This window comes from Delphinus delphis, chromosome 1 (genome assembly GCF_949987515.2).
Source record: "Delphinus delphis chromosome 1, mDelDel1.2, whole genome shotgun sequence".
Lineage (NCBI taxonomy): Eukaryota > Metazoa > Chordata > Mammalia > Artiodactyla > Delphinidae > Delphinus > Delphinus delphis.
The window spans coordinates 82,243,283-82,258,059 of NC_082683.1; the positions used below are offsets into that span (position 1 = coordinate 82,243,283).

Here is a 14,777-nt window from a genome sequence, read left to right on the forward strand (position 1 = left end):
TTTTCAGGCAGGGGAACAGCGATATTGCCCGAAATCACAGAGCTGGTACATTACAGCAAGACTGGGGTTTCAGAAAGATCTCACTGGAGGCAGTCTGGGAGCTGAACGGAAGCAGTGAGAGACCACAGGCCCAGAGACCAGTTAGGAGAGATGGTACAGGCCGTAGTAAACAGAGGCCATACATGGAGAGGGTGAGGAAGGGGGATTTAGGAGATAATCTGGAAGATATCTGACAGTCCTTGGAGGATCTGTGACATTTTGACTTTGGATTTGTGTAACTTGTTTCTCCTCCATTAGACTGAATTCTAGCAGCTCCTTGAGATACCACTACTAAGGCCTTATTTAATGACAAGCTTATCTCTCTCAATAGAATGTGAGCTTCTAGGGGTCAGGGATTAATTGTATTTATTCAGAGGTAGGTAGTTCAATTCATGCAAATATATGAATGACTGAATGAGCTCAAATCTCTTTGGTTTCCTACTCTAAACCTAGTTATTTCCAAACAGAAAAGACTGAATCACAATAGTGTCTGTTTTTCTGAATATAACAAAATAATTGCTGTCCCTAACCAACTCATTATGTAATTTATCTAAACGATACTGACTGAACCCCCTACTAATATGCCCCTTGTGGTACAAGAAAGAACTTCCTCTTCAGAGCCAGACAGGTCTGGATTAGAATTCTGGATCCACGTCTTATCTGCTGTGGTATGTTAGGCAAGTCAGTTTTTAATTCTATAAAATGATAACAATTACGCCTGCTGGGCAGGTAGTTAGGAGCGTGGCATGAGATGACATGTAAGAGTGCCCAGCATAGTGGCTGGCTCACAGCAGGCTCAAACACAAGTTCCTTTCTTCTACCTACAACTCGAGCCAACCCCCACTCCTCCCCAAACTGTGTTCTCCTTCCTCAGCCCAGTTCTGTGTTTCTGAGAGACTGATGAGCCATAAAATAAGGTCATTGCCCATGAGTTGCTTATGATCCAGTTCATGGCTCTTAAAATAATATTGCTCTAATGGTGTAGACTTTTGTACCCTTCTGACCTTTCCTCTACTTCTCCCTAGCCTCCCACTGCACATTTGGAGACAATGAATCAACAGAAGAAAGCACTAGGACAGATATTATGCAAATCCCTATACATCTGACTAAAGTAAATTACATGATCAGTAGCTTTACCTTCCTAATCCTATTTTTATTTAGGTTAGCCTGAAAAATACGCTCCCTGAGCACATTCTGGTTGGGTGGTGGTGGCATGTGGCCAGGACCATGCAAGGTACAGAGGAAAGGTGGTCCAAAAAAATCCCCCTACTGATAATTCATCAACAAGATAATCACCATGTAGATAATAAAGAGTTATGCACATATATTGAGTGTGTTGACAGCAGAGGTAAAAGCAGTTAATGAATACATGTTTCTTCAAGACTTAGGGAAAGGAAGTTGTACCTGGTTAAAGTACAATTTTATGCCTTGATCAGAGGTATTTTCATATTAAAGTGTGGCTGAATTCAGCTTTCTGATGCTAAATTCAAGACCTGAAATTCAAATATACTATGAAATTTAAATACACGGTGAATTCTAAATAGTATTCCATCTGTGCCAGGCCTAACCCTTCGCTGAACAAGGAAATCAAAGGGGAGGGGTGTGGATATTTGCTTTAACTAAAGGATTATCAGAGGAATTTTTCTAATTGTGCTTTTCTCAGAAGAAAAATATATGTGAATAAGACATATAAATTATGAATGTAAGAGTATACACATACCAGTTTAAGATATTTACCTACATGAAGACTCATTTGCCCTCAGCCTCCTTAGATTTGGAGAAGAAGGTGATCAGAAGGCCTGTAGAGATGACTCTTTCCACGTGTTAGAGATGTGATGTTCCCAAAATGTCACCTTCACCCCTTTCCCTGGTTGACTGCCCACCTTCTGACCAGGAAGTCTGTCCTTTATTCTTGTTTGGTTTTTTTTCCCTGCTAAGGGCAGGGGATCAGGGGAAAGACTAAACACAGTTATGGGATGAATAAGGTTATAGAAGCCCCTTATTGAGGAGGTGCTGCAAGGGCAAAAAGAGTTCTGGAAAGTTCCCTCCATGCCTACTTTCTGGAGGATTTTTAGCCACAGCAATCAGAGAAGAAAAGGAAATAAAAGGAATCCAAATCAGAAAAGAAGAAGTAAAGCTGTCACTGTTTGCAGATGACATGATACTATACACAGAGAATCCTAAAGATGCTACCAGAAAACTACTAGAGCTAATCAACGAATTTGGTAAAGTAGCAGGATACAAAATTAATGCACAGAAATCTCTGGCATTCCTATACACTAAGGATGAAAAATCTGAAAGTGAAATCAAGAAAACACTCCCATTTACCACTGCAACAAAAAGAATAAAATATCTAGGAATAAACCTACCTAAGGAGACAAAAGACCTGTATGCAGAAAATTATAAGACACTGATGAAAGAAATTAAAGATGATACAAATAGATGGAGAGATATACCATGTTCTTGGATTGGAAGAATCAACATTGTGAAAATGACTATACTACCCAAAGCAATCTACAGATTCAATCCAATCCCTATCAAACTACCACTGGCATTTTTCACAGAACTAGAAAAAAAATTTTCACAATTTGTATGGAAACACAAAAGATCCCAAATAGCCAAAGCAATCTTGAGAACGAAAAATGGAGCTGGTGGAATCAGGCTCTCTGACTTCAGACTATACTACAAAGCTACAGTAATCAAGACAGTATGGTACTGGCACAAAAACAGAAAGATAGATCAGTGGAACAGCATAGAAAGCCCAGAGATAAACCCATGCACATATGGTCACCCACCTTATTTTTTGATAAAGGAGGCAAGAATATACAATGGAGAAAAGACAGCCTCTTCAATAAGTGGTGCTGGGAAAACTGGACAGCTACATGTAAAAGAATGAAATTAGAACACTCCCTAACACCATACATAAATATAAACTCAAAATGGATTAAAGACCGAAATGTAAGGCCAGAGACTATCAAACTCTTAGAGGAAAACATAGGCAGAACACTCTATGACATAAATCACAGCAAGATCCTTTTTGACCCACCTCCTAGAGAAATGGAAATAAAAACAAAAATAAATAAATGGGACCTAATGAAACTTCAAAGCTTTTGCACAGCCAAGCAAAACATAAATAAGATGAAAAGACAACCCTCAGAATGGGAGGTAATATTTGCAAATGAAGCAACTGACAAAGGATTTATCTCCCAAATTTACAAGCAGTTCATGCAGCTCAATAACAAAAAAACAAACAACCCAATCCAAAAATGGGCAAAAGACCTAAATAGACATTTCTCCAAAGAAGATATACAGACTGCCAACAAACACATGAAAGAATGCTCAACATCATTAATCATTAGAGAAATGCAAATCAAAACTACAATGAGATATCATCTCACACCAGTCAGAATGGCCATCATCAAAAAATCTAGAAACAATAAATGCTGGAGAGGGTGTGGAGAAAAGGGAACACTACTGCGCTGCTGGTGGGAATGTGAATTGGTACAGCCACTATGGAGAACAGTATGGAGGTTCCTTAAAAAACTCCAAATAGAACTACCATATGACCCAGCAATCCCACTACCAGGCATATACCCTGAGAAAACCATAATTCAAAAAGAGTCATGTACCAAAATGTTCATTGCAGCTCTATTTACAATAGCCCAGAGATGGAAACAACCTAAGTGTCCATCATCGGATGAATGGATAAAGAAGATGTGGCACATATATACAATGGAATATTACTCAGCCATAAAAAGAAACGAAATTGAGTTATTTGTAGTGAGGTGGACGGACCTAGAGTCTGTCATACAGAGTGAAGTAAGTCAGAAAGAGAAAGACAAATACCGTATGCTAACACATATATATGGAATCTAAGAAAAAAAAAATGTCATGAAGAACCTAGGTGTAAGACAGGAATAAGGACACAGACCTACTAGAGAATGGACTTGAGGATATGGGGAGGGGGAAGGGTAAGCTGTGACAAAGTGAGAGAGTGGCATGGACATATATACACTACCAAATGTAAAATAGATAGCTAGTGGGAAGCAGCCGCATAGCACAGGGAGATCAGCTCGGTGCTTTGTGACCACCTAGAGGGGTGGGATAGGGAGGGTGGGAGGGAGGGAGACGCAAGAGGGAAGAGATATGGGAACATATGTATATGTATAACTGATTCACTTTGTTATAAAGCAGAAACTAACACACCATTGTAAAGCAATTATACTCCAATAAAGATGTAAGAAAAAAAAAAAAGGAGTTCTGGAGCCACTGAACCACTGTCCACAGAAGGGCCAGAATGGCCCCAGAGACATCCTCCTGGGCCTTCAGGAATGGACTGAAAGTCCTGATTGTAAACCAATTCACAAGGTTAATATGAAGAGTGGCTTCACATCCTGGTTAATGCTTACACACAGTCAGTCTGAGAAAAAGCTACGTTCCTCACGTGGTCTGTGGTTCAAGGGTGGACATCCTTGTGGTTCATAGAAAGAGCTGCCATGCATCAAATGGCTCTACTATGTGCCCAGCCCTCTCCAATCTCATCCTCACAGCTGCTTGGAGAGGGGGGCACTAACAGCCCCACCTAAGAGATGGGGAATCGGGGGCAGAGAATTTATACACAGGTTTAACTAGTCATGGCACAAATGTATTGAGTGCCCTTCACACTTCACTCACTTTATCTTTAACAACAACTCTGTGAGGTCTGTTGTGCTATCTGGATTTTACAGATAAGAAAACTGAGCCTTAGCAGGTAAAGTGTCTTTCCCAGAGTGATGTAGCTCATGGGCAGAGATCCAGGCCCATTTATCCTCACTGGCAGGTGAGAAGGTGCCCCAAGCCGTGGCCTAACATGGCATACAATGACCAAGCAAGGCAGCTCGGGAGGAATGGGACACTCTCCAGGATACTCAGTGGAATTTCCAGTAACTAAGGCCTCACCCCGAGCAGAAAGAAAGAGGACTTAGCCCTTCTATTAGGTGAAGAGAAAACTTACTGAATCACTCCCCTTTCCTGTAATGACAAAAGGCTTAAAAGTTTGCTCTTAGTTCTTGGACCTTCTGTTGTTCAATACCACATGTGAGTGCAGCACTGACCTCAATTGACATAATTTACATTTTAGAGTATTTTTGCTGAATTTTCCTGAAATGATTTTTTTCGTTTTTGGAATAGGCAGGGAAGTAGGCATCAAGGCTGGCCCAGAAGTTCTCACAGCTCTTTAATGAAAGTCATATTACTGAAAAGGAGAGGCTCAGTCAAGCCTTGAACAGCCTATGAAGGAACATGCTTGCTGCCCTGTCCCGGAGAGGCCCTTAGAGCCATCCCGAAGAGGTTTTCATGCCCTGTCTGCTACCGAGTAGTCCTCAGGATGAGAGCTGGGGAGTTTCCAAAGCTCCTCCAGACTTCCCAAAACACAAGGACAAAAGCAGAAAATTCCAGGACCAGTTGTAATGACTGGATTCTACCTCACCGCTTTTCAGACACCCCCCAAGCCCCCCTCCCCCCCTTCTCCTTTCAGTTTATTCCCCATCACTTTCCTCCTTCTTCCCGCTCCCCTGCTCCCCAGGGCAGGAAGATCAGAAACCTCAGCATAATTACCTGCTGGGTTTCTGCCACCATCAAAACCCCTCTTAGGAACCCCTGGGGCAGGCCATTGACCTGTGGCAGTCTTGGCCTTTGCTTAGGAGCATTTCGCTGGGCTAATGGGATTGCAAGGCCCTAGGGAAGTGTTGGTGGCTTATGTGAGATGCGATTAGCAGTTTTGTAATCCCTAGAGGAGCACCAGGAGTGGCTCAGTGGCTGGGCCTGATTTCACTAATTCCACTCTCCTCCTCCCAAACAGTATTTTTTGTTTGTTTGAATTTTACTAAAAAGTTAATATTTATTAAGTGCTTACTAAATGCCAGGCACTGTCTTAAGTGTTTTGCATGAATTAACTCAGTTAATTCTCATAGCAAGCCTATTAGGTAAGTATTATTAATATCCCCACTCTACAGATGCAGAAACTGAGGCACAACTAGCAGGGATTTGAACCCAGGTGGTCTGGCTCCAGAGACTGAATTCTTAACCATTTAATATATACTAAGTATCTGCTGGGTGCTTGGTGCTACATTAAGCACAAGCTACATGGAAAAAATGATCCTTCAAGAAAACAAGCCCTTTACATCACCGTGCAAATGTCAAGTCAAACCTAAGACAAGAAGTATTCTTTACACTGATACGTAGTACCTCACAAAAATATTGTGAGACCCACTGAACTCTATTCTGCAAGAATAAAGGAAGAGATTGCCTCCATCTGCACCCCATCTAAAAAATCCTGCCTATATTATAAGCACAGTGGTGGATGGTGGCGGGCATGGCCAGGGATGGGGACTTAGCTGGTAGAGGCACCGTGAGAAGAAGACGATGTCAATTGAGTAATCGTACAAGGGGACTCCAAGCTCCCACCAATCTAACAGGTTTGTAAAAATACAGATTACCAGGCCTCTTCCCTGGGAATTCTGAGTCAGTTGATCTGGGTTTGTGTCCAGAAATCTGTTTTGTAAAAAGCACCCATGGTCATTCTTGTCTTCAGACAAGCTGGGAATCACTTTGCAATGAGCTGAACTTTGGTCGTGCTGCTGCCACACCTGACCCCTTCTGAAACGCCACCTAGAGAGCCTGTGCCGATATTTCCATGGTTCTGGAGAGGGAGCATCACACACTCCGGGGAAATTCTGGTGGCACCAAGGGCAGCAGGGAGTCTTTAAGAGCACTGTGGTGACAGCAGGTGCCGGGCTTTTTCTCACGAGTTAGTTATCCTCAGGACCAAGGAGTCTGGGGAGAGGGGCGTGCTCTTGGGGGCCACTGGCTTAATTCCCTCTCCTATTGCCCAGAGCATCTTCTACCTGCTCATGGTTCTATATGACATGAGGCCCAATGGTAGGTGTGATAAGCCCTCAGGGGGAGATGTTCCCTGGAAGTTTGAGGTCGAGAATTCAAAAATAACTAGGATGGGCTCCTTGACTCTGATAACTCCAGCCTGCTGATCTGCCAGAGACGGACATGTTAACCGCTAACTTGAGTCTAACTTGAATATGGTCTGAAAGAGATGTAAAGAGGGGGCCAGGGGTGCACAGAGGAGTGAGTGACTAAACCTATGTCGAAGCAGAAGTGACATTTGAGAGCTAAGTCTCAAAAAGTGAATGAAGAGAAGCTCAGTAGATGGAGAAGGAAAAGTCCTTTCAGACTTCTCTGCCTTGTGTTTCTTCTTTTGGGGAAATACCCTCCCCCACTTCATAGTAGTCATGCACAGTCCATGAGACTCAGATGAAGCTAACTGCGCTTGCCTTACCTCGTGGTGGCACACGATCCGCTGAGGGATTGGGACAGGTAGAGCGGCCAGGCCAATCTGAGAACTCTCTAGGAGTATTATGTATGCTACGGGAAAGCCACTCCCTCTTTCTGTGTAGTTTTTGGGGTAAAGATGACCACTGAGGGCTGTGAGCAGCTGACACACTACCAAATGGAAAGGGTCTGGCTGAGATCAAAGTTGGGCCAAGGCAAGCAGAAAGGTAAAATGGAAGGACACAGTGTCCTAGGTCCCCTGAACTTCCGGGTTATGTCAACCAGTAAATTCTCTTTTTCACTTAAGCAAAAAGGCTTTCATAAATAGGCAGAGAAACAGCCATTTGCAAAGGATGAAATCATGAGAAGCTGGGGTGTCCCTGAGGGTGGTGGGAGGAGCTGTGGAGCAGAGATGAAGATGTATGAGTGAGCAGAGGCTGGGAAGGTGGGCTGGAGCAGGTTTGGAAGGGACTTGTGTTCCCTGAGGATGAGTCATTAAGATTGTAAGAGTGGCAGTGATGCCAGCAGATGTGTGTTTGGAATGTAACTCCGGTGTCAGCGTGGAGAAGCGCCTGAACCAACAGAGACTGGACCCTGGAGTCCAGGGAGTGAGCCTTTAGAACAGGCTAGTGGAGAGATGACAAGGCCTCTGGGGCTCAGAGAGCCTGGCAAGCAAGAGGAGGAGTGGAGAAATACCTAGAGATGAGGAGCCAAAGCTCAGTGACTGGACGTAACAGAGGCAGTGGAGGAGTCAGGACAGCAGGCTCTGAATTCAGGCACACCAGATCTGCATCCTGTCTGTTCTACCTAATAGATGTGAGATGGGATCTTATTTAAACTCTTTAAGCCTCAGCTTCTGCACCTGTAAGTGGGAATGATGATAGCATACACTTGATGGAGCTATCAGAGGATTGAATGAACTAAGGTACGTAAAAGCGCTTAGCACGGTGCTTGGCAAAACGTTACACAGTAAGTGAGAGCTGTTGTGTGGAAGGTGATTTAAGGTTGACCCTTAAACCTCTAGCTTGAGAATTTGGAAAAATGCAGAGGACCGTGATCAGGATAGGAAATGCTGAAGGAGGATAGGTTTTATGGGTAGTGAGAATACAAGTTTGTTTTGGACACGTTGAGGCTGATGTGCCTGTATAACCCGGGGGTGGGAGTGACCAGCAAGCAAGGGGACCTCGGAACTTGAGGTTTGGTGGACATACCAATGGACAGCCAGTGAAGCAATGGCAGACAGGAGATGGCTGAGGACAGACACGACACTGTATGAGCTACAAGGCAGAAGGAGTAGCCAAGGAGGAGTCAGGGAGCTGTTAGGAGGCAGAAGATGTGAAGAGGGAACTATTTAATTGTGGATAAGCTGTTAGAGAACAGGATCCATCTCTGGGGGCTGTGGGAATTCTTGTTTCTTCAGTGGGGAGAATGAGATTTGAAACCCAAGACCACTTGACTTGCTAAGGGATCTCTGGCTCCACCTACAGGGCTGTCCTGGAGGGGCCCAATGTGGCCCTCAGGTGGCTTGCTGCCCTTACCTCCAGGTATTGATTAGCCAGGCGTAGTGTGCGATCAGTGATGTTAAATATATCCCTCCAGTCGAAGTTGTCCATATCATCAGCCTGGCCCTCTCGTGGGCCCCTATAGAGGAAGTTCAGTACGGCTTCGGCAGTAATACCTTCTTCACCAAGCTGCCTATTCCAAGAGGCTTTTACTGTTGGGTTCTCCAGGGTGTCCTTGGGAAGAAGCAATACAGTTACAGCATTTAGAATTCCACAGGGCTTCCCTGGTGGCGCAGTGGTTGAGGGTCCGCCTGCCGATGCAGGGGACATGGGTTCGTGCCCCGGTGCGGGAGGATCCCGCATGCCGCGGAGTGGCTGGGCCCGTGAGCCATGGCCGCTGAGCCTGCGCGTCCGGAGACTGTGCTCCGTAACGGGAGAGGCCACAGCAGTGAGAGGCCCGCCTACCGCAAGAAAAAAAAAAAAAAAGAATTCCACAGGATCTTTGGTCTTGTTTTTAGGCCATTTCTAATTTTTAACAAATGGGATAGACTTTAAGGCTCCCTAAAAATCTAGTGGGTTTTCTTCCTCATAAAGCATATCTATCTATACCCCATTTCCCCCCAATACATAGGTCTCTACAACAGAGGGGAGACGTGTATGTGGGGATGGGGCAGAGGGACAGGGAAATGGTATATAGGAAGCTTTCTTTTTCTTAAGGATTTTCTTTGGTTCCCTTTTAATTATCCCTGCTATGCAGGACTCTTATCTCCTGGTTTTGTGAAACTGAAAATGAGACCAGAGAGACACGCTCAACCACCTTTTGCAGTTACAGAGCTGGCCCCTTGGGGAGATGCCCCTTTGAATGTGAGGCCCTCAAGTGAATTCATAACAGGAAGAAACCTCAGGAGGTTACTGGTCTTATGGTGGTTTTCACATTTCCCCAGAGTTTCAGAAACCTATATCCCACCCAAAGCCGGTGATTCCACATGATGACAGCTTCCAAAACTGGTGCTTATTATATTTTGATCTAACTCCAGGGGTGATTAACCCTATATTGGGTAAAGGAAACAAATGGAACTTTCCTGGCCTTTCTCCTCCCCCCGCCTCCCGACCTCTAATACCATCCGTACTCTGATCATGGTCATCTGCATGCTCTTGTCAAAGAAGTACCAGATCTGGGGCCCTACTTCTTCCCAGGCTTTGACCAACTTCCTGAAACGCTCCAGCTCTTCAAACGTCGAGTTGGCCTAAAACCAGACAGAGACAGCAAAAGAATGGAGAGAGAAAAAGTGAGAAAGAATCTTGGTTGTACCTTTCCTGTCACAAACCCTCAATATTTAGGAAAGGCTTTTCAAGGAAGTGTCTTTATTTTCTCAGTTGATTGATATTTCCCAGAACAATCAGCTATTTCCCACCCTCCCAGATTGACAGAATCTTATTTCTTAGTATCTCAGAGGTACTCATAATATTGATGATGTTATTGTCTCAGAACCTCATTAAAGCTGGATTTGGACTCCCTGTGAGCAAATGCTCTTCCTCCCTTCCTCCCTATCTTTGTCTGTTCCGCGTAGCCAGGCTTCAGAGAACTGTGAACTCTTCCCTTAGGGATAGAATTCAGGCAGTGAGGAAGAAAATCTCATTGTAGGCTGCATAGAGAGGGGAGGGCCAGGCAGGGGCATTGGTGCAAAGCCTTCCAATGATGTCTGTGGATGGGGGAGGAACCAAGAGTCCACTTAGCAAAAAGCAAACATGAGGCCCACCACCAGGAGGGCACAGTAAAAAATACAGACACACCACACACACCACACTCATTCACACATACACACACATGCATGCACACACACTCTCATTCTACTGGGTAGCCAGAGGAGAAGGCAGAAGGGACAAGACCAGCTGGGACCTTACATTCTTCAGTATCCTGCGTATTGCGGGGGAATCCGGAGTAAAGAGGATTTTTCCCATCAGCAAAGGCTTTGCTGCCCTCCAGGCTATTTTGGTTAGAGGGTTTGACTCCAGGCTCTGGATCAATGCATTACAAAAGGTTGCTGTCAGGAGAGAAGGGACAGATTTTACAGAAACTCCCCGTTGCTCACAGCTAAACATAGTCATTAGTGTGTTCAAATCACATGTCTCATTCAACTGTATGCTGGAGGATTTGACAAATAACCTAAATTAATAGGCTGTACTCCACCAATAACAAGCTCATCATTAGTAAGTAAAAATGCCACAGTGCATCTCAATAAAGGCCTCATCAGAGAAACAAAGGATGGGGCTTGCCTTGTGGTTTTTTTTCTGCTTTAGAGGAAGGTTGAGAAGCCTGCTTATGCTTATTGCAAGGAACAGAGGCCATTCTCAGATGAAAGGGACCAAGAGGCCAAACAAGGCCTCCCCTTGCAATCTCAGCTTTAGTCTCAATAATTTCCTTTCAATTAGCTGCTTAACTTCTCTGTTGTGTGTGGCTGTCTTAGGGCCCAGCTGCTTTTGGTGTGTGCCTTTCTGCTGCTTTTCAATTTTTAACTAGAGGGTTGCCCAGCTGCATTTCGTCCGCACCCCACCCTCCTTTACCCCACAGGAGCCAAAAAAAAATAGTGAAAGGTGGGAAAGATAACTTGCCAGCAACTTGCCATTTGGAAAATAATTCAGTACTACACACACGGATTTTCACTACATTGTGTTTGTAAAAACATCCCACAGCCATGTTTACTCTCCAGAGCCCTTCTGACCCCAGCTCTGCTTGCAACTCTGGGTTGCCTCCTCATTTATCTTTCTCTTCCTCTAGAACGTAACCCTAGTTCAATCAGATCAGTGGGAAATGTCCCCTCCGTTCCCATTCCAAGTGGGTCTCAGTTCTTTCCATGGCTCACTTCCAGAATTCTTTATGAGCACTGTCCGCGTCCTGCTTGGGGAAATGGACTCTCTGGAAGGAGAAGCCTCTTTGCCCAAGGCCCCTCAACAAGACCAAGGGAAAATCGACCCCAGGATTAATTTCACCTGGAAGTGTTAACCCATCAGCTTAACCAACATCAGAAGCCAATTTATATGCAGGACTTAGAAAACTTACTTGTTCTTTTGTCATAAGAATAGATAGGATCTTTCCTTGTGGAGTCAATCCCCAGGAAGGCTTTATAGTTATTGTCTTCATACCAGTTGAAGGAGAACACCCGAGAGCCTCCTCCCTCTGGGTAGCCACACAAGAGGTCAGACAGGGTGCCCATCAGCTGTGTGAACGTCTCTGGACCGCCAGTCTGCACGAGTGGCCTGGTCACCCACAGCAAGTCTTGAACACTTGGTCGGTGGATGAACTATGGCAAGGCAAAGGCTTCAGGTTATGCTAAGGTAGTCAGAGTCACAATCCACTGTGAAGTCAAAGCTCCAAAGTTTGGGGAGACCTTTGCATAGGCATTTGATTTCCAGGTTTGAAAGAAAACATATATATGCTTAGCAATCCTTAATCCAGCTGTGAAATAGAATCTACTGCCATCCACTCAGGGCCTAGGAGGAAACTAGGATGAGCCTTAAAGAAAATAAAAGAGTTAACCTCCGAAGTATTTCAATATTATTTCTCTTTTCCAGTCCATTTAGTTTGAATTCCTTGGGAATGTGTCCTTGGGGAAACATAGAGAATATTTCTCTACCAGTCAGTTCTTAGGTTCTGTTAACCTACCAAGATGGAGCTACTGGAAAACTGGGAAATAAAATAGAGGAGTAGCTCTGTCCTAGAAAGGCAAAGTCGGGGCAAATTTCTTTGGCCAAATAGTTTAGAATTTAGCTTTCTATATTTGGAAAATTATCTTCTTATTGGCTTAGCTTTACCAAATGTGAACTCTTCCATTTCCCTGAAATGTGTGGTTTGTGGTTTCTTTTAGTGTTTGTGTGTGTGTGTGTGTGTGTGTGTGTGTGTGTGTGTGTGCGTGTGCGTGTTTTAAGATCTAAGCAAATATAGAACAGATGAAGCCTCCATTCTTGGGAAAACTATTTTTAAATTCTTCACCAAACTAAGAAGAGGCTGGTGGTCATCTCTCCATATTGGTACCAGTGGCACTCAGTGGCCTTGTTTTCTGAAGGTAGATCTAAAATGCTGAGAACTAAGTTGAGGGCTGCCAGAGTTGCCAGGGTCTCAGTTCCCATAATACCATTTGACTTTAAAGGAAAATACAAAATAAAAATCATGCTGCTTTTATTCCCAAAACACACTTGGTTACTTATTCTCAAAGGCACTTGGGGATTTAAAAAACCATTAGAAAAAAACCATTAGGATTCAAACAGGTGAGACTGAAAACAGTTCTCCCACTGCAATAAGTGATGTTTACCGGTCATCTCCTCTCTGTCCACATGCCAACACTTGCTCTCTGAAACTGCTGAGCGCCATGTAGAATCCACATATTGAGTCATGCCTATAATCACAGTCTAGGCTTCAATAATAAAGATGGAATCTCAAACTGCTTCAACAACAGTTAAGTCTTATGACAGTCTTGTAAGGGGTTATTACCATTATTATGTTGCTCATTTAACCAAAGCGCTCCGAGATGAAGGGGCTGTTCCAGAGTCAAATAGTCTAGTATTAGTTAATATAAATTGGGCCATCTGCTTCAACGCAGTCACGAATGCTAGACTTGCTATCTAGACAGACAAGAAACCTTCTGCAACTCCCACATGGAATTAAGAGCTTTAATATGCTTTGGAGATTAAAAAAAAATTCTCTAGCAACTTCAACCCTATTATACTGATATGAATTTTTAAAATGCTTATGAAGAAAAGAATGTTAAACACAGACTCCCCCTGCAGCAGGTGGCCATCAGTACAATAGGCCCTTCTCTAACTTTCCCTGCACGGCACTCTGCGCAGGCTGAGCTTAGTTTTATGAGGAGAGATTCTAACCATGCAGCTTTCCAGGTTGGCAAAGCCCAAGTCAGCTGAGAATACTGGAGGGGAAAAAAAGTTTAGGGAAAAATATATTTCCCCTTTTGCCTCTCTTTCATAATCCTCATTACACTTGAAGATAATTGTTCATTTCACATCTCTCTTCCCTGTTGGACTATACATTTCACAAGGCAGTGACCATATCTGTCTCTTCATCATTATGACCCCAGCACCTCTCATCTGTTGAGTGGAGAATCATTTTATATATGGGCAAAGGCTTGGCATTTGATTAAACTGTGCGCATCTTTTACAAAACAACACAAAAAGTCACTATCTTTGTGATGAAATGAGTATGTAATATGTATGTAAGACACTTAGTGCCTGTAAGCACTGTGTAAGTGTATGCGATTACTATTAATGGTATAGATTTATGTGGATTTCAAGAGCATAATAGAATATTGGATCACATCAGAAAGAGCGGAAAGACTTAGATTCAGCTGTCAGTCCACTAATAATCTGCTACACCAGACAGAGTGTTATTTCTTTCTAGGTGTGAAATTAGACGAACAGTTCCTTTCTTACTGCCTCCGACCCAGGAGCACAGATAATTAAGGATATGAACAGGTTTTTGAAATTGCTAGATGGAAAGATCAAATGTATTTCTCCTTGAACAGGTCTGAGGTACAATTAAATTATCTGACGTAATAAGTGTGATAAAATGGTGGAAAGATATAATGAAATTATATTACTATCATCAAGCCACTTACTTCTTGAATTCTTGGCGACATATCAGATAATATTCTTCCCCACGATCTCAGATTGATACCTTGAGAACTGCTGTCCAGGAGTTTGGGAAGCTGTAATTTATAGGAAAAAATATTTTTAAAAATATAGTATATATATGTAGTTCTACATATATACACGGGTGCTATCTGATCTCCTGTATGCTTGAAAAATATTTCCTCCCTTCTTTTTGATCACGGAACCTCTTCTGAAAGATTGCTTTCAGAAACAAACTTCTTTCGTCTACTCGAGAAAATCAAAGGTTCTTAT

At 43.4% G+C, this 14,777-nt stretch overlaps 1 protein-coding gene across 1 annotated transcript in view; it reads right to left on the bottom strand.

Annotated features, from left to right (window-relative positions):
* ABCA4 (ATP binding cassette subfamily A member 4) overlaps positions 1 to 14,777 on the bottom strand; it is a 136,638-nt gene that overhangs the window by 79,199 nt on the left and 42,662 nt on the right. Inside the window, exons 7-11 of the mRNA XM_060006407.1 lie at positions 14,492 to 14,581; positions 11,926 to 12,166; positions 10,770 to 10,909; positions 9,995 to 10,111; positions 8,901 to 9,098 (exon numbers count right to left, since the gene is read on the bottom strand). Coding sequence (XP_059862390.1) covers positions 8,901 to 9,098; positions 9,995 to 10,111; positions 10,770 to 10,909; positions 11,926 to 12,166; positions 14,492 to 14,581 — 786 coding nt within the window. The remainder of the gene's footprint in view (positions 1 to 8,900; positions 9,099 to 9,994; positions 10,112 to 10,769; positions 10,910 to 11,925; positions 12,167 to 14,491; positions 14,582 to 14,777) is intronic.